The sequence below is a fragment of the Lonchura striata genome, chromosome 6 (genome assembly GCF_046129695.1).
Source record: "Lonchura striata isolate bLonStr1 chromosome 6, bLonStr1.mat, whole genome shotgun sequence".
Classification (NCBI taxonomy): domain Eukaryota; kingdom Metazoa; phylum Chordata; class Aves; order Passeriformes; family Estrildidae; genus Lonchura; species Lonchura striata.
The window spans coordinates 45,885,099-45,910,784 of record NC_134608.1 but is presented as its reverse complement, the minus strand read 5'-3'; the positions used below and the strand labels follow the sequence as shown (position 1 = coordinate 45,910,784).

Here is a 25,686-nt window from a genome sequence, read left to right as displayed (position 1 = left end):
ACTGTCTTCTATTCAGTGCTGAACGTTGGTTGGCAAAATTACACTGCTTCTTAATGTGACCATCTGGTGGGAACAGTAACAGCAAATGCTCAAAAGTACTTTGAGAATTCCTCTTTCTGATGCTTCTAGGGGCTGCTTTCTCAAGTAAATGTGCTAATATTGCAGTCTGGAGGACAGAAGAAGGCAGTAGTGAGGCTGCATTGTTTGAAGGACAGCATTGGAGAGCGAGGGAGGAGGGAAGAACAGCACATGGGTATGGAGGGAATGCTGCAGTGTGAAGGACTGAGGACTCTGGATGGGAATGCTGTCAAAGTGAAATGGACCATGGGTGCTATTCTAGCTACAAAAAAAGCTGGCTTTATCTGCTAATACATGGTAAATGACTTTGAAATATTTGGTTTGGATAGCATCTCTTTCTAGTACTGTGATGGCAAAGGTATCTGGGGCCCTTTCTCACATAACAGCATCACCATGCGCATTTATAGTTTGGATTATTAACCAACTGCTAGTCTGAAGTAGTACTGTGTTATCAAGCTAACATTTTGGGATTTATTGTCCATTCATTTATCCCAATCCCAAGAGTTGGTTGTTTTTTTAAACAAATGATAGTTGAGAGGAATCTTTCACAGCTGATTTTTCTTTGATTTATTTCCTTAAAGTATTGAGTACCTACTGTGAAATAAAACTATGTTAAAATTGTGCTTTTTTTCTAGCCCTTGAGTATCAGTTTCTATCCAAGTTTATCTTCAAAGGTTACAGTTTGCTTTCACATTTCTCTATTTTGCTGTGAGAGATAGGAAGAGTGAAAATTATTTACTTAAAAAAAATGTTTGTGTTCTTGTGGCTGCTGAAGCATCTGTTTAGCATTTTGTATTTTTATTAGCTTTTTCATTTCAGTGTTAATCAGAGATGATATGTGGGGGTATAAAGAGAAATCAGTATATTTTGAATTATTAAAACATTACAGAACATCAGTATGAGCAAGGCCTTCAGGAGAAATGCAAATATGTGTTTTATTAGAATAAGAAGGAAAAAATGAAAACCCATATTAGCAATCTTGTCTGCAGTTTTGAGTTGTAGCCTACTGAAGACTTGAGCTTTCTCTTCTATAGATCCTCAGGAAGTTTAGTCAGAAACCAAAGTTAATCTATTTTCATGCAGCAGTATATTTTAGAAGTATTTTTTTTACTATCTTGCAAAAAAGCATAATTAATTTTGTGATATCTACCTGAGTTATACCATAACTTTTGAAGGAAAATTTGCATATAGGCAGGAAAAGTGGATTTATGGAAGGCAAGTAGATTGAAAATTATCTGAGTGTGTGTTTCCATGGATGAGAGAATTACAAAAGTACTACTGTTTGAAGTATTTAAAGATTTCACTTAGAACATGTTTTTAAAACATTTCAGTATATGAAAAATTGACAATTTTTATAAGTTTAATATATTTACCATTGAAAGAGAATGAAGGATGATTTAGTTTATTTTAAAATTATCTCCAGTTATAAAATAACCAGAGTGAATGAAAAAGTACATTTTCCATGTCTCTGCAGTCCTTGTTTCTCTATGGATTATCAGGAACTTAACACTTACAGGGCAATGTTTTCTGCTTTAAATTTATTACCTCTGTAATAGTCATCAGTTTAATGTGGAGAATTAAGTTGCTTTAAAATGCTTAAAGCTATTTTTAAAATTATTCTTTAAGTAGTTATAGAAGGGTATATAGTGGGGATAATGGTTACAAATTCCTGCCTGGTATGGCCAGGACACTGCTCTGTGACTACCCTACCTTCCCAGGTGCCCTTGCTTAATAGGTAGAAGGCTTTGCAAGTGGAAACCATATGATGAGGACAATGGTTCATCTCTGTAGGAAGACTCATTAAGGTGAAGTTCCCCTATGCACTGTGTTGAAACTGCTTCCAGAAAGAAAGATGAGGTATTGGCATAGGAGACCCTCCAGTAAGAAGAACAGAAGGTCCAATTTCCTGGCACTTCATAGGAAAGCCCCACTTCATAGGGAAGTCATCTGCTTCCCTGAGGGCTGGGTTAGAGATGTGATGAGGAAACTTTCAGCTCTGGTACAGCCCTTGGATTATTACCCAATGCTGCTTTCTCCTGCAGGCCATTACAAAGTTTGCAATATGAAGGCCAGGGATGATGAGAAGGGGTTTCGGGGCCTCGGGACATCTGGTTACTATGGGATCAGGAGCATGAGTAGTATTCTCTTTTATCCTTCTAGTTGCAGGGAATGGTGAGGGAAGAAACAAGAAGAATCAATACTTGGAGGCAACAGCTGGGGTACTCCTGTCTCAGACAGAGAGAAGGATCTTTGCACGAGGGTGCAGTGCTCATTGAAAGAGCATTAAACTGGACTGAAGGGGAAAAGGGCTAAACCTAGGCTTGCTGGACATAATCCTGGTGGCCACACACAAGTGTTGGACCAATGCAGTGTTAGCAAGATCCTTCACACTGCTCTGTGATGTGTGAGTATGCTGGAGCACATTTGAAATACATACAGTATATGCAGCATGAGGAACAAACTAAAGGAGGTTGAAGTGAGCAAATAAAAGGAGTTTTTTCATCTTTGTACCTTTTATGCCAGTGGGAAGAGCTATTTGGACATGGATGAGGGAATTTTACCTAGTCCAGGAAGGGGGCTGTATTCCCAAAGACTGGTAGAGAATATACCCCTCTGAGTCAGAAAACTTCCTGATGCCATTCACTGGACTCTGTCATTTAGGTAATGAAGATGGGTGTTGAACAGTCACCATAACTGAAAAGTATTGAAAGTTTTATTGATCAAATAAAACAGCTTTGTCCCTGTTTTTGAGATGTGTTAGGACTATTATGTCTGTAAAAAAGGATATGCAATAATGCTGTCACTAGGATCAAGAAGTGCAATGTAACTGCAATGTTTTCTTGATTTACTTTTTAGAGACTCCTTAATTTTTTTTTTACCCCAAATATGGGTTTTGTGATAAAGCATGTGTTTGCATATTTCTGTAAGTTACATGAAGGATTTTGCAGTCACCAGTTTTTACTCTTCAATACTATAACATTTGAAAAAAAACCCAAATAGTGCAATTTAGTTGACCTTTTTTTTAATTATTTTTACAAGTAAGACATGAAAAAAAGAATGTTAAAGAAGGAGCACAAGTTATTGAGGAAGTTATATGGGAAGACACAATTCCAGCTTCCCTAGGGTCTCCATTTTCTTTTTCCAGTGGTCATATCCTCAGCTGAGTTGCCATTGGGAACCAAGTGATACAGCCTGTTGCAATTGGGAGCCATATTTTCTAGATTGCTGGAATTGGGAGTCAGGTGCTGCAGAGGTTTCTGAAGAGCAACCATTCACACACTGGCAGTTTTCCACATAGAGATAGGTGTAATTTATGCTGGTTCCATTTTGGCAAGTCAGGGTCACCTCTCTTGTTTGGGTCCCGAGTTCCTGGCAGCAACCACACATGTGTTCCATCTGGTTTGCTTCAAGAGAGTACCTGTGTTCCGCCGGGGGAAAAATGCATCTTGTTAAAAACTCACAGAAAACCCCCTCAGTGATTTTTTGTTTTATGAGTGTTTGGTTTGGTTCTGGGTTTTTTTTTAACGTCCTCTTTTCCTCCTTGTCACACACACTTGTGAATGTGATTTTCATTGTCTTCAATAGTGAAACTGTTCATGCTTTCATTGAATCCAATTCAATTCAGTGGAATCATATAAACACATTGACTTTGTTGTTGTTCTGCAATCACAGAATCATGTAGATTGGAATAGACCTCTCAGATCATCAAGTCTAAGCATTAACCCAGCACTATCCAGTCCACCACTCAGCTGTGTCTCTAAGTGCCACACCTGCATGTCTTAACTACTTGAAGGGATGGTAACTGAACTGCTTCCCTGGGCAACCTGTTCCAGTGCTTGACATTTCAGTGATGAAATATTTCCTAATATTCAATCTAAACCCTTTCTGGTGCAACTTGAAGCCATTTCCTCTCGTCCTTTCACTTGTTACCTGGGAGAAGAGATCAGCCCCTACCTCACTACACCCTCCTTTCAGGCAGTTGTAGAGAGTGTGGGTATTTCCCTTGAGCCTTCTTTTCTCCAGGTTAAGCACCTCCAACTCCCTCAGCTGCTCTTCAGATTCCCTCAGCTGTTTCCTTAACTGCTCTTCAGACTTGTGCTCCAGACCCTTCCCCACCTCTGTTGCCCTTCTGTGGACATACTCCGACACCTCCATGTCTTTCTTTCAGTGAGAGGCCCAGAACTGGACACAGGATTCGAGGTGTGGCCTCACTATTGCTGAGTACATTGTCCTGGTCCTGCTGGCCACACTGTTGCTGACCCAGGCCAGGGTGTTCTTAGTTGTCCTGGCCACCTGGGCACACACTGGCTCATGTCCAGCTACTGTCACCAACATCCCCAAGTCCTTACTGGGCAGCTTCCCAGCCCCTCTGCCCCAGCCTGTAGCACTGTCTGGGGCTGTTGTGACCCAGGGGCAGATCACAGCACTACGCGTTATTGAACATCACACAATTATTGATAAAGATATAAAATAGGACTGGCTGCAATACTGAGCTCCAGGAAACACCACTGGCAACCATTTCCCAGCTGGAGGTAACTCCACTCAACACCACCCTCTGGGCCTGGCCATCCAGCTAGTTTTTCATGCAGTGAACAGTTCACCTGTCTGAACTATGAGCTCCCAGCTTCTCCAGGAGAATGCTGTGGGAAATGCTGTCAAAAGCTTTACAAAAGTCTGGGTAGACAATATCCACAGCCTTTTCCTCATCTAAGTAGGTCACCCTGTCCTAGAAGGAGATCAGGTTGTTCAAGCATCAGCTGCCTTTCCCAAACCATCCTGGTTGGGCCTGATCCCCTTTTTACCCTGTACATGCTCCGTGATCACACTCAAGACAATCTGCCCCATGTCCTTCCCTGGTACCAAGGTCAGGCTGACAGGCCTCTGCTTCCCTGAATCCTCCAAGCTTTATTGTAGATGAGCATCTCCTTTGCTGACCTGCAGCCAACTGGGACCTCCATGGTTAACCAGTCTGCTGACAAATGATTGAAAGTGGCTTTGTAAAGCACTTTCTCCAGCTCCCTCAGTACCCTTGGGTGATCAATTAACTTGATTTACCAGATCAAGGAAGCTATAGAGATGTTAAATGAATTTTTAGAACTTACACTGAGGAGCCAGGACAAGTTCCTTCACAATATGACAGCTCAACAGGTTCAGAAGACTCACAGTCAGCATGGCGGATCACAGTTTCCTTGGTGTAAGGCTTGCAGTTTTTAGCTTCATAAAAAGTGGGGACAAGAGAAAATATACTTCAGTTCTGTAGTTCTGAACTAAAGGAATTATAAACTAGTTTCAAAGTGCTTGATTTCTGATTACTGAGAATCTGTAGTATGTGATGGGATGGGTACTGTGTAATGTATATGGAGTTGTCAGATTATTCTTTGATTTTGGCTGTACAGTACATTTGGAAGATAATGCAGAGGCTTTAGTATTGCTGGTTTGATTTGTGGTATTCAATATCAGGAAAAAATTGCATTTTTCTTTTGAATAAACAGTGAATTACAGGGTCTTCTTAAATAGAATGTGTGAAAACAGGGGGAGTGAAAAACACTTCCATCCACTCAGACAGTTGAATAGAGTGCTCTTCAAGCAGAACACATAAACACAGCATTACTTACGTTTACATATTTTGCAGCAGCCATCAGATGTAATCTCTGCTTCGTCCTTTGTAAAAGTAAAGAAGGAGGATTTGTATTAGTGCACAGATGACAATCATGAGTAAGAATTTGCGTTAGCACTACTGATACTGGGCAGAAGGCTTCTCCATGATGAACCCTGAATGAAGCAATGTTTGACTTACTGTCCTCGCCATAGGAGTCTTGAATACTTGTTGCCTTATAAGAAAATACTATGCATTTCTTATTATTAATCATAGAGCAAGCCTAGTTTCATTCTTAAGACGTTCCTGCAACTTCAGTAGGAGTGATTGGTTGAATTCTTCCTTGTCCTTCCTTGTTCATTTAAACAGAATTCAGTCAATGAAAAATTGATAAAAACTTACAGGATCGCACTCTCCAGGGTCATAGTCAGGGCATACTCTTTTACTTTCAACTGCAACAAACTGATCTTCAATTTTTTCACATGTGTAGTGGCTGCACTGATCGAATGGCAGGATGTCACCAACCTAAGATTTTATAAGAAAAGCAGAAGTTGGATTTTTTCATTGTGATCAAGTATGTCTGAATTAAGTTCTCACTCCTCAAAGATTCTCAGATAACTTCTTTCAAGTGACAAAAATGAAATTGTACAAACTGTAGCCAGCTTGAAAGTTTAAATCCTGGCTCTGAACACTTAGATCATAAATTAGAAACCATTGCTCCATTAGGAACAAGAATCAAGAATTTGATTCCAAATAATTTTCAACTCAGAAATCTGATACATTGCTTGTCAGAGTAATTTCAGTATTTTATTTTTACTAGCTGTTCTAACTTGTATGGGCTAACAGATCTGAAAATGAAAGGAATACTTACATTGAGGACATGAACAGTGTTGTTACTGAGTTTGACTTTGCAAGCTACTTCAATACACTTCCCACAGCACTCTCCTTCCAAAACCACATATTGGTAAGCCTACTCAGAAAGAGATGAAGGAGAAAGTGTGTTGAATTGGTGATGGACAATTCTAGTCTTGCTGTAGCTGACTGGGCTGCCTAGAGAACCTGAACTCACCAGCGGACAAGATGTCTCACATGGAACTGTTTCACAATGCATGATGTTTGCATTGGTCTCTGGATCCTTCTCAGAACTGCAGGTACACTTCTTACATGAATCGATTACTGACTTTCCAACCTGCAAGACAGGAAAAAAAAAAACAACAAAAAGCATTCAAATGCCAACAGTTTTTATATAATATAAAGGCAGAGTTGAAAGCATTGCTGAGAACCATTAAGGCTGCTGAAACACAAGTATGACAGTTCTCAAATTCTCTTTGAATGTAGAGTTTTTTGGCTTCATGCCTTGCAGGAAAGCTCATATTAAGAGGAAACTAAATGAAGCTATGTAAAAAAGAACAGTTCATTAATTAAATTAAATTAAGATTGGTTTGTACTGTCTAATTATTTTACCAGCTTTTCAATGCTCCATTTAAGAATATTTTTCCTCTATAAGTTGTTCAGTGGTTGTAAAAAAATTATAATTTAAAAACAGGGATTAAAATAAGCCTTTAGATATGCAGATACATAAGCAGAGATCTAAATTTACATATGGATTTTAGTCTTTCTGAAATGTATTCCCAAAGACTCCAGTGATAATATTTAAGTTATGGGTTAATGGCCTAAGTACCAATTTTAGCAAAAGGGTTTAGGTATCAATTAAATCAAAAATGTTAGCTTTGGTTTTTTAAGGTTCTCTGAGCTTATTTCAAAGAGCAATTGAGTTTGGGCTATTCATCCAGATTGTCTGGCAAAGTCATTAATTACAGAAGTGAGAGGAAGCTTAAAAAGAAAGTACATCACTAAAAATGTACATCACTCTTCTTTTATACTACTTGATGAAGAAGACTTCTGTGACACATTTGATTTTGACTTTAAAATACCCAAACAACTTCCAGTTAAGGGCTAGAGAGGAAAAACCCCCAAAAACATGTACTGGGAAAAGAACTTTTTGTCTCAAAGACTTGTTTTGGTAGAAAGGATGTACTTTTCACTTCCAGCAATATGCTGCTATATCATTCTTACCGTGTACAATGTTCCATTAATCACACAGACATCAGGTATTGGTTCTGAAAAACAAGACAAAATATGAATTCCAGTATAACTCAAATTGTGAGACTTCCTGAGAATTCAAGATTTTATCAGGTTTTATTAGTAACACAGAGAGTATGAAAACTTGAATTCAATCCCCTATGTGCTTAGACTTCATATGTAGTGTAAGTCAATGTTTAAGTAAAGTTTCATCATTAAAATCAGCTGGAGGAGGTGGAGAGGAATGGTTTCAAGGTCAAGCTATGCCTGAAAAATCCCTTTTTTGCCCTTTCAATATTTGGTTCAATTCAAATTAAATTAGTTGTTTTCTCTGGGAACCCTCAGCCTCCAGTGATAAACAAAGATGCTTCAGTTATTGATTCTTCATGACCTTTCAGAACATGGCTTGTACGGAAGATTGACCCTGTGGAAAAAGGTATTCCTATTAAAGGTATTCCTACCTAATGTAAATCTGACAACATGGCAGAACCCATCTATGTCTTTCTCAGAACTGCTTTAAACTTGCCTGTTCCTTTGTTTTGATTTTCCTTTTTCAGGCTTAATTTGTGGGTACTTTTTTCTTTTAGGTCTTTTGCACAAGTATACATACATAAAATATATGTATATAAAAGTGTATGTTTAAAAATAATATAACTGTAGGATTTTTTTATTTTCATGAGCATCTGGCAAGAGTGTAAGTATGATTATTACTTTTCATACACTGTCAGTTCAGTTACTGATTACAATTCACTTTGTACTATTGCTTCCTGTTACTTGGTCTTGTAGTTAACTGTTAAGCTTTTTAGTGGCTTATTCTTATGTTTTTGCATCTTAGTTTAGTTGCATTTAAGCTAATGTTAATGTTCTCCAAAAAAAAAATGCATTGATAACATTTATAATTACAGGTACAAAGATAGTTGAGCTACATAGACCAGTAAATGTTCAAAATTTTATTCTGCTCTCCCACACATTCTCTCATAAAAGTTGAATGAAAATAACATTATTTTTTAAACAAAGCTTTAATGCATATTTAGCTAAAGATTGTGCGTTCACAGAGACAGAAAAATTTAAGAAATATTTTGCTATTACTGTGATACATTAAGAACTTCCTTAGATATTAACAGAAGTGCAAATGTAATTTACTGGAGTAGTATTTATACATGTATTTTTAATACTTACTGCATTCAAATTCAGGACAACATGGGTCTTTTTGTGGTAGTACAGCCATGGAAACAAATCCTAGGTCACAAATTGTTTGCTGAGCTGTTGGGCATGGGAGCGGCTGGCATTGCACAGTAGCATTGAGGGAGTCGCAGACACACTTGTGGCATTCATTTATCCACTCCTCTCCAGGCTGAAAATATGTAAATTATTTATTCTTAAATGCTCCTTCATCCTAATTGTTCAGTTTTAACTTAGGGTATACTTTCAAAATTAGTAGGAAATTCAGACTGGAGTTGTTTTAGCATATTATTTAAGAACAGGTATGCTCAGAATAACCACAGAATTTTCTTCTGCATAAAAAGAGTGGTATTTTAAATTTCATGGCTAATCTACTTATCTCTATGAAATTTAAATGACTTTTATTAAAACCAAAAGTCTCTGCTACTGTTTTAATGGGCTTTTCCACAAAGATATTACTTAAAAGTCTAGTAATGCCAGTCTAGTAATTGCATGCTGTCAGGTCATTTGTTACATGACCAACTTCGTTATTGAAATACATAGAGGTTGATTTGAATTGGCTGTTAAAGGACAGAAATTGGTCTGGTTTTGCAACAGTAGTGGTTTGTTAGAAGTAGGGAGGGGAGCCACCTTTCGTGCAGGAGTGACATCACTGCAGTTTCTTGCTACTGGAGTTGTGGTGATTGTTGCTGTGGTTGGTGAGCTAGCTTGTGATGTAGTTGAGGAGGCGACTGAAGGAACAGTAGTTATCTGGTGACATGGCCCGTAAAAGGGCTTAATCTCACATTCCTTGCTGCAAAGTGCATAAAAATTACAGCCAGCTCTATCTGTTCTGTTGTACACCACTTCCCCTGTAGATGAAAATTGGAGGAGAAATTACAAGAATGAAAATACATGGGGAGAAAAAACAAGAAAATATTGTGAAAATATTAAGCGTATAAAACGTTTTTGAGTGGTTATCTTTAACTGAATAGAGTCCTAATGGTTTATATTGCTTATGATGTTTTTTATAATCATAAAATAAGATACTTACCAGGAGAAAATAAAGTTTGAAACACATGACAAAAGCATGGAGATATTTTTTTGGATGTAACGGATGTGCTGGTAGAAGAACTGAAGGTTTCAGGAGTGCTTGTTGTAGCATGACTTGCTTGTGATGTACCAGTTGAAGCTACTGTTGAGCACAAGTAATATAATTTAGTTTGCAGGTACAGGATTTTGATCCAATAATTATAACATATTCAAGAGGTCTATTCAACATTCTGGCAAACCAAGTGAACATGTTTCTTGCATACAAATATTTGACCTATTCATAAGGGGAGACTGTGGAAATATTTTCATTATACATTGAGTAATATATGGCCTTTGGCAAATCTGATGAGATTTACATCTAAAGTTTTGAAAAGTTTCAACTTTCTACATTTAAGTAAGAATTAACACTAAGAAGTTAACCAAGCTGACAAATATAAATACTAGTAACAAAAGGGAAGATTAATAAAAAATTGGTTTATGTGTTTTAAGGAGCAAAAATGGTCATAGATTCATATAATCAGAGACCAGTTGAGGGAAAGAAGACACCAAACACAAAGATAGGAATGTTGTTTCTAAAGAAAAAGATGGTTGTAAAATTTTAAAAAGTACACAGTGGCACACCTGGGCTGACAGTGGTGCTCCAGAAAACTGCTATAGCAGTATTTTCTACAGTAGGAGAAATGAATTTTATAAGAATTTACCTGTGGTACTGCCAGACTGAGGAAGAGTGGTAGTGAGCATAACTGAGGGGCCAGAAGTTGTTATTTCAGGTGAAGTGGAGGCAGTGCTGGTGGTGGTAGTGATGGGGGTTGTCCTCTCTCTGGCTGAGGTTGTGGTATTGGGGCCAGCCATGGTGCCTGTGGTGGTTATTATTTTAACTTCAGAGCGGCTTGTTAGAGATGTTGAAGCCTGGGTTGTCACAGTGGAGGTTTCTCCTGGAGCAGAGGTAGAAGAGGCTCTCGTGGTACTTCCTGCAGTTGTCATGGAGGTGCTGGCAGTGCTGCCGGCAGGGGTAGGCACTGTTTTTGTGGGTGGGGTGATGGTGGTTGTGCCTTCAGTCTGAGGGGGAGAGGTGCTGGTGGTGGTAGCAATGGGGCTTGTGCCCGCTCTGGTTGAGGCTCTGGTGCTGGGGCCGGCCGTAGTGCCAGTGGTTGTTTTTATTAGCATATGATCTGTGTGTCTTGGATTGACAGTGGTGGTTCCTTGTGTTGAGAGGGTACTTATTCCTACGGTGGTTGTTGTTATTCCCTGTGAAGGTGTGGGGCCAGCAGTTGATGTTGCTGTAGGTTGTATTGGTGTTGTGGTTGTTTCTGGTGTGAAGTATGTTGTGGAGGTTCTTACAGTGGTTCCTGTTGGTGGTACTGTTGTCTGGCAGGGTATTTGGGCACAGCACAGCACTGAGACCTCGTAGTCAAAGCATATGGGATACTTGAGAGTCTGATCCTTATTGTTGCACACGAGCCCCATGTCAAGACTGCAGTCAAATTTCTGTTCCATTGCTTTCACAATGCTGTCAGGGTAGTCTTTAGCTTGGCACTTGATATCTTGTGGCTTGTCACACAGCTCATACCCAGCAGCTCGGATGTTTTCAAATGTCTCTAAATCTCCATTTTCACTGCCTGGAGTAGGGGAGTCCACATTAAACCACTGTGTCCAGGCACACTGCTCCACCACGCAGTTGTCTGTGGTCTTGGAGACGCGGGAAGTGATGGTGGTTGGCGTGGGCACTGTTGTTGTGGGTGGGGTTGTGGTGGTAGTGCTTCCAGTCTGAGGGGGAGAGGTGCTGGCAGTGGTAGCGATGGGGGTTGTCCTCTCTCTGGTTGATGCCATGGTACTGGGGGCAGCTGTGGTGCCTGAGGTGGAGGCAGTAATTGTTGATGTTGTCTGAGTAGCAACAGTGGGTAATAGAGTTGGGAGAGTTTTTTCTGTAGATACAGTGCTGCTTTCCCTGGCGGTTGTGGAGGTGCTCAGAGTACTGGTGGCTGGGCTGGATACCGTTGTTGTAGTTGGGGTGATGGTGGTTGTGCTTTCTTTCTGAGGGGGAGAGGTGCTGGTGGTGGTAGCGGTGTGGCTTTTGCCCTCTCTGGCTGAGGTCGTGGTATTGGGGCCGGCCATGGTGCCTGTGGTGGTTATTATTTTAACTTCAGAGGGGCTTGTTAGAGATGTTGAAGCCTGGGTTGTCACAGTGGAGGTTTCTCCTGGAGCAGAGGTAGAAGAGGCTCTCGTGGTACTTCCTGCAGTTGTCATGGAGGTGCTGGCAGTGCTGCCGGCAGGGGTAGGCACTGTTTTTGTGGGTGGGGTGATGGTGGTTGTGCCTTCAGTCTGAGGGGGAGAGATGCTGGTGGTGGTAGCAATGGGGCTTGTGCCCTCTCTGGTTGAGGCTCTGGTGCTGGGGCCGGCCGTAGTGCCAGTGGTGGTTTCTGTTATACGCTGTGTGTATCCTGGGGTGACAGTGGTGGTTCCTTGTGTTGAGAGGGTACTTGTTCCTACGGTGGTTGTTGTTATTCCCTGTGAAGGTGTGGGGCCAGCAGTTGATGTTGCTGTAGGTTGTATTGGTGTTGTGGTTGTTTCTGTTGGCAAGGATGTTGTGGAGGTTCTTACAGTGGTTCCTGTTGGTGGTACTGTTGTCTGGCAGGGTATTTGGGCACAGCACAGCACTGAGACCTCGTAGTCAAAGCATATGGGATACTTGAGAGTCTGATCCTTATTGTTGCACACGAGCCCCATGTCAAGACTGCAGTCAAATTTCTGTTCCATTGCTTTCACAATGCTGTCAGGGTAGTCTTTAGCTTGGCACTTGATATCTTGTGGCTTGTCACACAGCTCATACCCAGCAGCTCGGATGTTTTCAAATGTCTCTAAATCTCCATTTTCACTGCCTGGAGTAGGGGAGTCCACATTAAACCACTGTGTCCAGGCACACTGCTCCACCACGCAGTTGTCTGTGGTCTTGGAGACGCGGGAAGTGATGGTGGTTGGCGTGGGCACTGTTGTTGTGGGTGGGGTTGTGGTGGTAGTGCTTCCAGTCTGAGGGGGAGAGGTGCTGGCAGTGGTAGCGATGGGGGTTGTCCTCTCTCTGGTTGTGGCTATGGTACTGGGGGCAGCTGTGGTGCCTGAGGTGGAGGCAGTAATTGTTGATGTTGTCTGAGTAGCAACAGTGGGTAATAGAGTTGGGAGAGTTTTTTCTGTAGATACAGTGCTGCTTTCCCTGGCAGTTGTGGAGGTGCTCAGAGTACTGGTGGCTGGGCTGGATACTGTTGTTGTAGTTGGGGTGATGGTGGTTGTGCTTTCAGTCTGAGGGGGAGAGGTGCTGGTGGTGGTAGCGGTGTGGCTTTTGCCCTCTCTGGCTGAGGTCGTGGTATTGGGGCTGGCCATGGTGCCTGTGGTGGTTATTATTTTAACTTCAGAGGGGCTTGTTAGAGATGTTGAAGCCTGGGTTGTCACAGTGGAGGTTTCTCCTGGAGCAGAGGTAGAAGAGGCTCTCGTGGTACTTCCTGCAGTTGTCATGGAGGTGCTGGCAGTGCTGCCGGCAGGGGTAGGCACTGTTTTTGTGGGTGGGGTGATGGTGGTTGTGCCTTCAGTCTGAGGGGGAGAGGTGCTGGTGGTGGTAGCAATGGGGCTTGTGCCCTCTCTGGTTGAGGCTCTGGTGCTGGGGCCGGCCGTAGTGCCAGTGGTGGTTTCTGTTATACGCTGTGTGTATCCTGGGGTGACAGTGGTGGTTCCTTGTGTTGAGAGGGTACTTGTTCCTACGGTGGTTGTTGTTATTCCCTGTGAAGGTGTGGGGCCAGCAGTTGATGTTGCTGTAGGTTGTATTACTGTTGTGGTTGTTTCTGGTGTGAAGTATGGCGTGGAGGTTCTTACAGTGGTTCCTGTTGGTGGTACTGTTGTCTGGCAGGGTATTTGGGCACAGCACAGCACTGAGACCTCGTAGTCAAAGCATATGGGATACTTGAGAGTCTGATCCTTATTGTTGCACACGAGCCCCATGTCAAGACTGCAGTCAAATTTCTGTTCCATTGCTTTCACAATGCTGTCAGGGTAGTCTTTAGCTTGGCACTTGATATCTTCTGGCTTGTCACACAGCTCATACCCAGCAGCTCGGATGTTTTCAAATGTCTCTAAATCTCCATTTTCACTGCCTGGAGTAGGGGAGTCCACATTAAACCACTGTGTCCAGGCACACTGCTCCACCACGCAGTTGTCTGTGGTCTTGGAGACGCGGGAAGTGATGGTGGTTGGTGTGGGTACTGTTGTTGTGGGTGGGGTTGTGGTGGTAGTGCTTCCAGTCTGAGGGGGAGAGGTGCTGGCAGTGGTAGCGATGGGGGTTGTCCTCTCTCTGGTTGTGGCTATGGTACTGGGGGCAGCTGTGGTGCCTGAGGTGGAGGCAGTAATTGTTGATGTTGTCTGAGTAGCAACAGTGGATGATGGAGTTGGGAGAGTTTTTTCTGTAGATACAGTGCTGCTTTCCCTGGCGGTTGTGGAGGTGCTCAGAGTACTGGTGGCTGGGCTGGATACTGTTGTTGTAGTTGGGGTGATGGTGGTTGTGCTTTCAGTCTGAGGGGGAGAGGTGCTGGTGGTGGTAGCGGTGTGGCTTTTGCCCTCTCTGGCTGAGGTCGTGGTATTGGGGCTGGCCATGGTGCCTGTGGTGGTTATTATTTTAACTTCAGAGGGGCTTGTTAGAGATGTTGAAGCCTGGGTTGCCACAGTGGAGGTTTCTCCTGGAGCAGAGGTAGAAGAGGCTCTCGTGGTACTTCCTGCAGTTGTCATGGAGGTGCTGGCAGTGCTGCCGGCAGGGGTAGGCACTGTTTTTGTGGGTGGGGTGATGGTGGTTGTGCCTTCAGTCTGAGGGGGAGAGGTGCTGGTGGTGGTAGCAATGGGGCTTGTGCCCTCTCTGGTTGAGGCTCTGGTGCTGGGGCCGGCCGTAGTGCCAGTGGTGGTTTCTGTTATATGCTGTGTGTATCCTGGGGTGACAGTGGTGGTTCCTTGTGTTGAGAGGGTACTTGTTCCTACGGTGGTTGTTGTTATTCCCTGTGAAGGTGTGGGGCCAGCAGTTGATGTTGCTGTAGGTTGTATTGGTGTTGTGGTTGTTTCTGGTGTGAAGTATGTTGTGGAGGTTCTTACAGTGGTTCCTGTTGGTGGTACTGTTGTCTGGCAGGGTATTTGGGCACAGCACAGCACTGAGACCTCGTAGTCAAAGCATATGGGATACTTGAGAGTCTGATCCTTATTGTTGCACACGAGCCCCATGTCAAGACTGCAGTCAAATTTCTGTTCCATTGCTTTCACAATGCTGTCAGGGTAGTCTTTAGCTTGGCACTTGATATCTTGTGGCTTGTCACACAGCTCATACCCAGCAGCTCGGATGTTTTCAAATGTCTCTAAATCTCCATTTTCACTGCCTGGAGTAGGGGAGTCCACATTAAACCACTGTGTCCAGGCACACTGCTCCACCACGCAGTTGTCTGTGGTCTTGGAGACACGGGAAGTGATGGTGGTTGGTGTGGGCACTGTTGTTGTGGGTGGGGTTGTGGTGGTAGTGCTTCCAGTCTGAGGGGGAGAGGTGCTGGTGGTGGTAGCGATGCGGCTTTTGCCGTTTTTGGCTGAGGTCGTTGCATTGGGGCCGGCCATGGTGCCTGTGGTGGTTATTATTTTAACTTCAGAGCGGCTTGTTAGAGATGTTGAAGCCTGGGTTGTCACAGTGGAGGTTTCTCCTGGAGCAGAGGTAGAAGAGGCTCTCGTGGTACTTCCTGCAGTTGTCATGGAGGTGCTGGCAGTGCTGCCGGCAGGGGTAGGCACTGTTTTTGTGGGTGGGGTGATGGTGGTTGTGCCTTCAGTCTGAGGGGGAGAGGTGCTGGTGGTGGTAGCAATGGGGCTTGTGCCCACTCTGGTTGAGGCTCTGGTGCTGGGGCTGGCCGTAGTGCCAGTGGTGGTTTCTGTTATATGCTGTGTGTATCCTGGGGTGACAGTGGTGGTTCCTTGTGTTGAGAGGGTACTTGTTCCTACGGTGGTTGTTGTTATTCCCTGTGAAGGTGTGGGGCCAGCAGTTGATGTTGCTGTAGGTTGTATTACTGTTGTGGTTGTTTCTGGTGTGAAGTATGGCGTGGAGGTTCTTACAGTGGTTCCTGTTGGTGGTACTGTTGTCTGGCAGGGTATTTGGGCACAGCACAGCACTGAGACCTCGTAGTCAAAGCATATGGGATACTTGAGAGTCTGATCCTTATTGTTGCACACGAGCCCCATGTCAAGACTGCAGTCAAATTTCTGTTCCATTGCTTTCACAATGCTGTCAGGGTAGTCTTTAGCTTGGCACTTGATATCTTGTGGCTTGTCACACAGCTCATACCCAGCAGCTCGGATGTTTTCAAATGTCTCTAAATCTCCATTTTCACTGCCTGGAGTAGGGGAGTCCACATTAAACCACTGTGTCCAGGCACACTGCTCCACCACGCAGTTGTCTGTGGTCTTGGAGACGCGGGAAGTGATGGTGGTTGGTGTGGGTACTGTTGTTGTGGGTGGGGTTGTGGTGGTAGTGCTTCCAGTCTGAGGGGGAGAGGTGCTGGCAGTGGTAGCGATGGGGGTTGTCCTCTCTCTGGTTGTGGCTATGGTACTGGGGGCAGCTGTGGTGCCTGAGGTGGAGGCAGTAATTGTTGATGTTGTCTGAGTAGCAACAGTGGATGATGGAGTTGGGAGAGTTTTTTCTGTAGATACAGTGCTGCTTTCCCTGGCGGTTGTGGAGGTGCTCAGAGTACTGGTGGCTGGGCTGGATACTGTTGTTGTAGTTGGGGTGATGGTGGTTGTGCTTTCAGTCTGAGGGGGAGAGGTGCTGGTGGTGGTAGCGGTGTGGCTTTTGCCCTCTCTGGCTGAGGTCGTGGTATTGGGGCTGGCCATGGTGCCTGTGGTGGTTATTATTTTAACTTCAGAGGGGCTTGTTAGAGATGTTGAAGCCTGGGTTGCCACAGTGGAGGTTTCTCCTGGAGCAGAGGTAGAAGAGGCTCTCGTGGTACTTCCTGCAGTTGTCATGGAGGTGCTGGCAGTGCTGCCGGCAGGGGTAGGCACTGTTTTTGTGGGTGGGGTGATGGTGGTTGTGCCTTCAGTCTGAGGGGGAGAGGTGCTGGTGGTGGTAGCAATGGGGCTTGTGCCCTCTCTGGTTGAGGCTCTGGTGCTGGGGCCGGCCGTAGTGCCAGTGGTGGTTTCTGTTATATGCTGTGTGTATCCTGGGGTGACAGTGGTGGTTCCTTGTGTTGAGAGGGTACTTGTTCCTATGGTGGTTGTTGTTATTCCCTGTGAAGGTGTGGGGCCAGCAGTTGATGTTGCTGTAGGTTGTATTGGTGTTGTGGTTGTTTCTGTTGGCAAGGATGTTGTGGAGGTTCTTACAGTGGTTCCTGTTGGTGGTACTGTTGTCTGGCAGGGTATTTGGGCACAGCACAGCACTGAGACCTCGTAGTCAAAGCATATGGGATACTTGAGAGTCTGATCCTTATTGTTGCACACAAGCCCCATGTCAAGACTGCAGTCAAATTTCTGTTCCATTATTTTCACAATGTTGTCAGGGTAGTCTTTAGCTTGGCACTTGATATCTTGTGGCTTGTCACACAGCTCATACCCAGCAGCTCGGATGTTTTCAAATGTCTCTAAATCTCCATTTTCGCTGCCTGGAGTAGGGGAGTCCACATTAAACCACTGTGTCCAGGCACACTGCTCCACCACGCAGTTGTCTGTGGTCTTGGAGACGCGGGTAGTGATGGTGGTTGGCGTGGGCACTGTTGTTGTGGGTGGGGTTGTGGTGGTAGTGCTTCCAGTCTGAGGGGGAGAGGTGCTGGCAGTGGTAGCGATGGGGGTTGTCCTCTCTCTGGTTGTGGCTATGGTACTGGGGGCAGCTGTGGTGCCTGAGGTGGAGGCAGTAATTGTTGATGTTGTCTGAGTAGCAACAGTGGGTAATAGAGTTGGGAGAGTTTTTTCTGTAGATACAGTGCTGCTTTCCCTGGTGGTTGTGGAGGTGCTGGCATTGGTGGTAGCTTGGGTAGGCACTTTTTGTGTTGTAACAATCATGACTTGTGTTGGTAGGGCAGTAGTCCTGGAGATTATTGTGGTGCCCAGTGTTGTTTCCAGTGTTGATTCCGGGAGAGTGGAGATGGTATTGGGTGATGATGGAGCTTGCGTTACTGCAGTGGAGGTTTCTGCTGTAGTAGTTGTGATTTGGTAACCTGTTGTTGAGACTTGTGATGTTGTTGCTGTAACTGGTGTTTTGGTCAGAGTTGTTTCTCGGACTCTAGCTGGTGTTGTAGTTACTTGACTTCTGTGTATTTGCGTTGTTGGTATTATTGTTGTCTGTACTGTAAATGGTGTTGATTCTAGAGCAGTGGTTGTGAATTCTGTTGTGGTTGTTGGTGTTGTAGTTTGTGCTTCTGAACATGGTATGTATCTGCAGCATGATATTCTGATTTCATAATTATAGCACTGCTTAGATTCTTGGTCCTGATTATTGCATATTAATCCTCTGCTTTGACTACACTCTATTGTTTGGTTAAGGTTGGTAATTTCAGTATCTGGGTATTCTTTGGCTCTGCATTGAACGTCGATTGGGTTTGTACAGACACTATATCCTTTATCCTTGAGATTTTGATATGTTTCATAATCTCCACTGTCCTCTTTGTTTTCAGGCTGAGTAGAATCATACCATTCTGACCACGCACAGACATTTTTCACACATACAGTTGTCGCTGGTGTTGCAGTTGTCATTTCTGTAATTCAAAGGGGAAAACATAAGTCTTGTCTGTTCTTATTAAAGAGAGTTCCAGGAAGAAACTATTTATCTTCCATACAATTTTTTTGTTGTTGTTGTAAAGAAATTTTTTTATTATATAGTATTTTAATTTTAATGAATTTGCTTTGGCAGTCTCAAATTTAATTTCTAAAGTAGGTTTTGACTTTTTGCCTGTCTTATTATTGTAGAGGTTAATTTCTTTGACATCTATAAAGATTTGAAGCTAAATATAGGTAATCTCATGTCCTTTGCACAGTATGTCACTGCTTAGATGTGACAGATATCACCATTGCTATGGTAAAAGTAGAGGACATTTTATTCTCCTTGGTATTATCTCTGTATTTATTTACACTTAACTGCATAACCACACAGATTTTAAAATATTTTGACCAGTTAATGACTTTTCTTCTTAGTTCAGTATAACCACATGTAACATATTCATACATATAAAATATATACTTAACATATATGTATTTTATATGTAGCACATTATAATAGAGAACACACATATACTATATATGAAATATATAATCTAATAGGTATTTTCTATGTATTTTAATAAGATTTCATATTCTTGGCATTTTGAAGATAACCATGTGGAATAGATAATATTTTCTCCATATAAATGTTACTTAATAGAAGACTTAAATTTGAATATTTAGTTCTTGCTGTAGTATAATTTTGTGGATATGCTTCTCACAATTACTCAGAACTTGGTCATTGTAATTCATTAACTGCAGGAATAATATAGCAGTGTACTCCAGGGTAGAAGGAAACTGTTGATTTGGGTATTAAACACAATTAGGAAAGGTTCCAAAGAATGGTTATAAATAGTTTAAACACTCCCTCAAACTAAATTTCTTATGTGCTCACTAATTTAAGAAATGGCAGCAACTGTCATGTTTTTAGAAGCTGGTCTAGAACTGCTGGGCTTTTTGCAAGGAAATGAGAAGTTTCTCCAGGATGCAGTGATTAATAAATTCTATTAATTTTCCCCCTGGGATCACCATGGTAAAACAGAGGAGACTGAGTTTCTAAGAAATGCTGTATTCATTTCTACGTCCTTAACTATTCTTTTTCAACTAAAGCTGCCAGGTAAATTGGCAGCGCCGGTAGAAATTAATAGTTTCAAGTAAAATTATATTCTGTTAACTGATGAAAAGGTCCTGCCTTTCAGGTAATTTTTTGTCACTTACAGAGGTTTTTGAGTTATTTTAACGATTATTCATGCATACCTGAAGCAGTAGTTGTGGGCTGACTTGTGGAAAATGTAAATGGGGTTGTTGTAAAAATGCCACATTTAAAGATGTTTCTGCTTATTGTTCCATTGACATCACATGTTGCACTGAAGCACCATCCAGTTCCATCTGTGGTGTTGTAGATGACCTCACCATATTTATAGCTATTCCCTTCATAAATGCAGTTGCAGGCTGTAATTCAGAAGTTTATTGTCAGTTCAGGCATCTATGAAAAGATAGTATCCAATACTTCCTTTTATTAATAATTTTTCTTAGCTGTCTTACCTTTATCATCAAACTGGCACTGTAAACCTTCTGATGTGCACTCACTGAAATAGAAAGCATAAAACCCCATATATTTTGTGACTTTGATGTAATTTTATTAGTCATCTTTCTGACAGATACTGGCATCAAAAGGCATGGCACTTTGTGTTTATTCCTACAGCGTTCTGTTGGTTTTGTCTCATTTTTGGCCATTATTTTCCAGAATTTTCCTTTGTGTTAAACCCGAACTTATAAACAGAAGTGAAGTTAAATATCATACAAAGTTACAGGTAGAAGTCTTGTGGAGGACTTTCTTTTTTTCCTTCGTAACAGTTTCTTTGCATTTGCAATCTTTTTGTTCTAAAATAGAAGGCTAAAAGGGTGAGTGTAAATGCTCAAATGATGCAAGTATGTTACAAAATCCTTGGAAGCAGGTAACTAATAAATATCTTTACTCATGGCACAACATTTTTCCTGCCACAGGAATGTGAAATAAAGACAGCCTAGTCATAAAGGACTTCTTGTTCTTGATGTATCTTAATGCCGAGGATTTACAATATAATTGGGAATAAATTCATTAAAGCATAAAATCACATAATACCTTCTTATTAATGTAGTAGGAAACTGGCATTATATCGTAAGGCATTATTTCATCACATATAGCATGAACTGATCCTGCACATAACAGGAACATACAACTTTTGATATTTTTTTCTTGTATATGATGGAGTTGGTATGTTAAGTCTTACCATATATTACATTCATCCCGCTTATATATCTTTCCATCTTCATCATCATAACAGTCACATAGACTAACACACTTCATCTGATCCTCATGAAAATATGGTTTTTCTGGTGGGCAATTAGGGTAGCAGCCTGAAGGTGGAAAAGGTAACAATAAGATCAAGTCAGCAAAGGTTTTATTTGCGCTGAATGCATTTGCAGGTCTTGTTTTTAATAGTGATAATGTTTTTACTTTATGTTTTGCAATAGTTCTAGAAAGAAAAGCAGAGTTACTAGCATCAGCAGAGCCTATCCATAAGAACTTAGAGATCTTCTTACTCCAGTTTCCATACCCTGCCTCCATTCATGTGGATGTCATGATATTAGAGAAAATTCAATTTTACAAATGCAGCTGATGGAGGAAATATGTTACAGTGAGCTCATGAGCACTCTATTTCCCCTTCCCCGGGACCCTGTGACTCTGATCAAGATAACCCTGGATCCCTCCTTCCTGCCCCAATGGGGTTGGCAAGAGCTAGGGAAGCCCACCCTGTCCAAAGTCTATATAGACCCCTGACATTTCCTGTTTGTCCTCTTTGCCCCGCTCTCCACATGGACATCACAGAATAAAGAGAGCTGAACCAACATATATTCGAGTAAGAGCCTCTTTTGGAAATCTTTGCCATCTCCTGATATTCCTCCCCTCACAGCCTAAGACCTCTGAGCTAGCCTTTTAGGGGGCTGTGCAAGGGAAGGAATGTCAGAAATATACTTAATCAAGGAGAAATTAAAATATAGTACTATGTATATACACTAGGAGGTACTTGCAGCTATTTTTACCTTCTAAACCTGGCAAATTATTGAGGCATTTTCCACTTGGGTTCTTACAGGTCTTCATACAGGAAGCACCACAAGGCTTATAGTGCCATTCACATTCTCCTTGCTGATTGTAGTAATCACAGAACAGTGCTGAGGAGAAAGTTGAACATATTCAGGAAAGGAAAAAAATAACAAATAGTTCAAGCATGAAAAATCTACACAGTGAGATATTAATGCACATATGTAAGATACTGTACACTTAGCTACACTTTCAGAAGTGTTTATGACATAAAACTTACGACAAATTGATGGGCTTCTCCAGGCTATGCATACACCAACTTCACTGCATGCTTGAGCATAGGCAGCTACTGCTGTACAAAAGCAATCACAGTCTCCTCCAGTGTCACAGGCACAAGCATCTGTCACACATGCTTGGTAGTATTTTGCTGGTTCAACCTGTTATTAAACAGAAATATAATACTATGCATCCTGCCTAAGTGATTTCTTACCTCTGCTAGAGTAGTTCTCTTGCAATTGTAGTATCCCAGAGGAAAGGCCTACATTGGTAATTTCTTTTCCTTTTATTAGACACTGTAAGACACCTGAGGTGATGCCAAATGATATATCCAAATCATGTATTGCCAGATTTTTAGAAACCTAAACTTGTGTCCTGGTGTAAGATTAGATAAATTAAAACCCAAAATATTACACAACTGCACAGTTACCTGACAACATTTGTTATGTACTTAGTGTCAGGTAAAGGCTATGCTGATATTTCATTCCTATGGTATATGAGAATTTTTATTCAAGTCATGCTGCAAGGAAATACATAGTAATTATGAAATTATTATTATTTTGTTGTTCTTTTTCTTTTGTAAGTGTATTTTTATTTCTTGCAAGTAGGAACAATAACTCTGTCGCAGACTGGAGTTTTCCTGGCACAATTTGAAGTGAAACATATTAATAAACAAGGCATGCATGTTAAAACCTGAGACTAGCACCTACAACAACCCACAGACTTTGTTTTCTCACAGTAAACTTCTGCCTTGGTAATACCTGAGAGTGACAGGCAGCAAAGACATTGCTGTTGATGATGCTACACTGCTTCTCTGACCAGGACTTCCGATAAGGGTTAGTAGAACATGGGTCCTTGACACTGGCAGCATCAGGACATGTAGAAGATACTTTCCAGCTGTTTCCAAACTCGAGGACATTCTCTACTACAGATTGACTCCTCGTAGTAAAGTCATTGATGCTGTTGCCATCATAATTTCCACAGAGACCACAGACCTGGCCCTGCAAAAGGAAGTAAATAAAAGAATAATGGATGTGAGAAAACTTGAAACAAAATCTGAGACTGAAAGAATACTTGAAATCCATTGCTTAGAATGGTGGCATTCCATTCTATCAGTCCTAAACATCTTCAAACTCTGCAATAGAGGAACAGGGTATGACCACTAAGGCTAGAAGGATACTGTTCTTAACTTTTTTCTTTTAAATATGAACAATAAAACCATCTTTGGTATCATAACCTTCTATCTTTGAGGTGTATTTTTAACAAGGAAGTGAGGACTCACAGCTGATTAAGCTTTTAGTTTAAGCCTTGTTTTATACAATAGCTATAAAAACAGCCTTCTAACTATTAAGTATTACCAGTTCAACCACCATTAATTGAGTCTTTACCATTAAGTCTTCTCACAGGTGTATAAAGAAATTACATTTTCCTTGTGCATCCATAAATATCCTTCATTCTGAATTTATGGATCTGTACAACTGTGAGAGGCTGCAATACATGTTTTTTCTATGAATCTAAGGTGCATGCTTTCCATTATTACTACTATTTTTAAAAAATGCTGGGGGGTGATGCGGGGAAAGAACCTATGGTACTGAAAGAAGTTAGTTCTAAATTATGCTTAGTTTAAACACCTAATTAAATGTCATTGTGGTATACAATAAGATATAAAATTCCGTATTTACTACAGTTTTTAGTGCTTATAAGAGAAGCTAATATAAGCTAAGAGAAGGAGTATGAAAATTGGAATTAATTTTCCTTATCATCTGTGTGGTTATATACTTGACAAATACTTGGTAGCATAAAAGAGGCTTTCACTCATAATACACTTCCTTGTTCTTGAAGTGTGATAATTTTTGTGTCAATGAGAACTGGAAACAATGGATTATTTTCAAAATCAAGCCTACTCAGTTGATTTATACACAGGTAGTTATGTAATTTTAATAATAAATCTGATAACCTTTAAAAAGGTTCCGTTTGTAATTTCAACAAAGTCAAGTCCAAAATAGTGTTTTGCTAACTCAAGGTCTGTCAGGCCAAATAGGCACTGGAAGCTGTCCTCCAAGCTCAGAATGGCAGCAGGATGATGACATGGCTTCCTGAGGTACCAGAGGAATGGAAAGCAATGGCAGGAATTCTGGAGACATCACTATTTGGGATCCTGGCAGGGTCTCAACAAGATTCACACCCAATCAAACCTGGACAGTAAATTGCCATTGAACTGCTTGTTCCGCACCTTGAAACCAGGGCTGAGCTTGATGAAGATGCTGGTTTTCTTGTCCCACATGAGGATCAGTCCACTTTTGGTCTCAATTACTAGGTACATCCCCATAGAGCGGACTGTGTATGGCACCTCATCACTCTGTCCTCTCTTTACAACACTGACATGCTCTTCACCAAGGATCAATTCATAGCTCTGAAACAGGAGGAAAAAGTAAGGAGAAATGTGCTTAGTGGCTGCAGCTGTGCTCTCAAACATGGTTTTCTGCTTTTAAGAGTATACTATGAATAGTTTATATCATGAAAACAAATAATCTAAATGCAATAAATCAAAGCAATATAATTCAAATCTCAGGTTCCTGCAAGTGGTAACAGATATTTTAAATGGTGTAAGTTTAAAAAGTGTCTTTTGACTGTCATGGAGGAACTACATTGCATATAGTAAAATAATCTTCTGACACGATAGGTTAAATTTCTGCTTTTAGACCTTTACTATTCCCAAGGATGATGTAAGATAGTGTGGGAAGTTGAAAACATAGAAAGGTAGGAAGATCTACCAAATATTTCACTTGAATCTGATGTAATCCTAATTTAGTAGTTGAATTGCTTCTTAAAATATTTTCCAAATTCTTTGAAGCAATAGATACCTAGACTTACTCCTAAGCCTTAGCAGGTACAAAACAAAACTGCTTTATATGCAGAACCTTCTTACCTCTAAGAAAACTTTGATAGACTTTGAGCAAGTTGTCCCAGTGTTGCCACAGGGAACATTTTCAGTGGCAACCCTGAAGGTCCCATTGACTGTGCCACAGTGGTCCTGGGTAGAGAATAACATTTTTAAATGTATTATTTTTACAGATATGATCAAGATTACCTCTCATTTGCTACTGCTAGCTATCAGTACCTGGACTAGTGTGTATTCACAGTTTCCATTGAAGCTGAACCTTTTGTCATCAAAGGTATTGTAATGGCCATCTCCATAGACAGCACAAGTGCCCAGACACTGATCTTTGGTACATTCCCACTTCCTATTCTTGCATACACTAGAAAAAAAAAGAATTAAATATTTTAATAATAAAACAACTTACTCTTTTGTGTAGACATATCTGAACAATCAGTATTTGTTTGGCAACCTATCCCTGCCAAATGCTATATTTTTTCTGGAAATAAAACACTCTTTTACATTTTTCATGTAAGGAATTAAAGAAAATTTTGTTCTGCTACCTGAATACCTTAACTGCAAAACTAAATACTTAATGAACCCTGTAGTCCTAAATGTTTTCTCTCATTCTGTGCTTTGGCAATCTGACAGATATCAGGTATCTCATACTGTGTAATCCAAAACTAAAAGATCTAAAATCCATCAGCTGATTAAATCTGCAATCCAAATATTTCC

The 25,686-nt window shown here is 41.5% G+C and overlaps 1 protein-coding gene across 1 annotated transcript in view; it reads right to left on the bottom strand.

Moving 5' to 3' along the window:
- Positions 1 to 4,675: 4,675 nt before the first annotated feature.
- LOC110468661 (uncharacterized) overlaps positions 4,676 to 25,686 on the bottom strand; it is a 46,240-nt gene continuing 25,229 nt past the window's right edge. Inside the window, 16 exon segments of the mRNA XM_077784419.1 lie at positions 4,676 to 4,804; positions 6,077 to 6,199; positions 6,744 to 6,863; positions 7,751 to 7,794; positions 8,936 to 9,110; positions 9,569 to 9,789; positions 10,759 to 18,738; positions 19,994 to 20,164; positions 20,258 to 20,301; positions 20,986 to 21,112; positions 21,800 to 21,928; positions 22,078 to 22,234; positions 22,835 to 23,074; positions 24,307 to 24,486; positions 25,003 to 25,107; positions 25,195 to 25,333. Of these exon segments, the coding sequence (XP_077640545.1) occupies positions 4,676 to 4,804; positions 6,077 to 6,199; positions 6,744 to 6,863; positions 7,751 to 7,794; positions 8,936 to 9,110; positions 9,569 to 9,789; positions 10,759 to 18,738; positions 19,994 to 20,164; positions 20,258 to 20,301; positions 20,986 to 21,112; positions 21,800 to 21,928; positions 22,078 to 22,234; positions 22,835 to 23,074; positions 24,307 to 24,486; positions 25,003 to 25,107; positions 25,195 to 25,333 (10,084 nt within the window).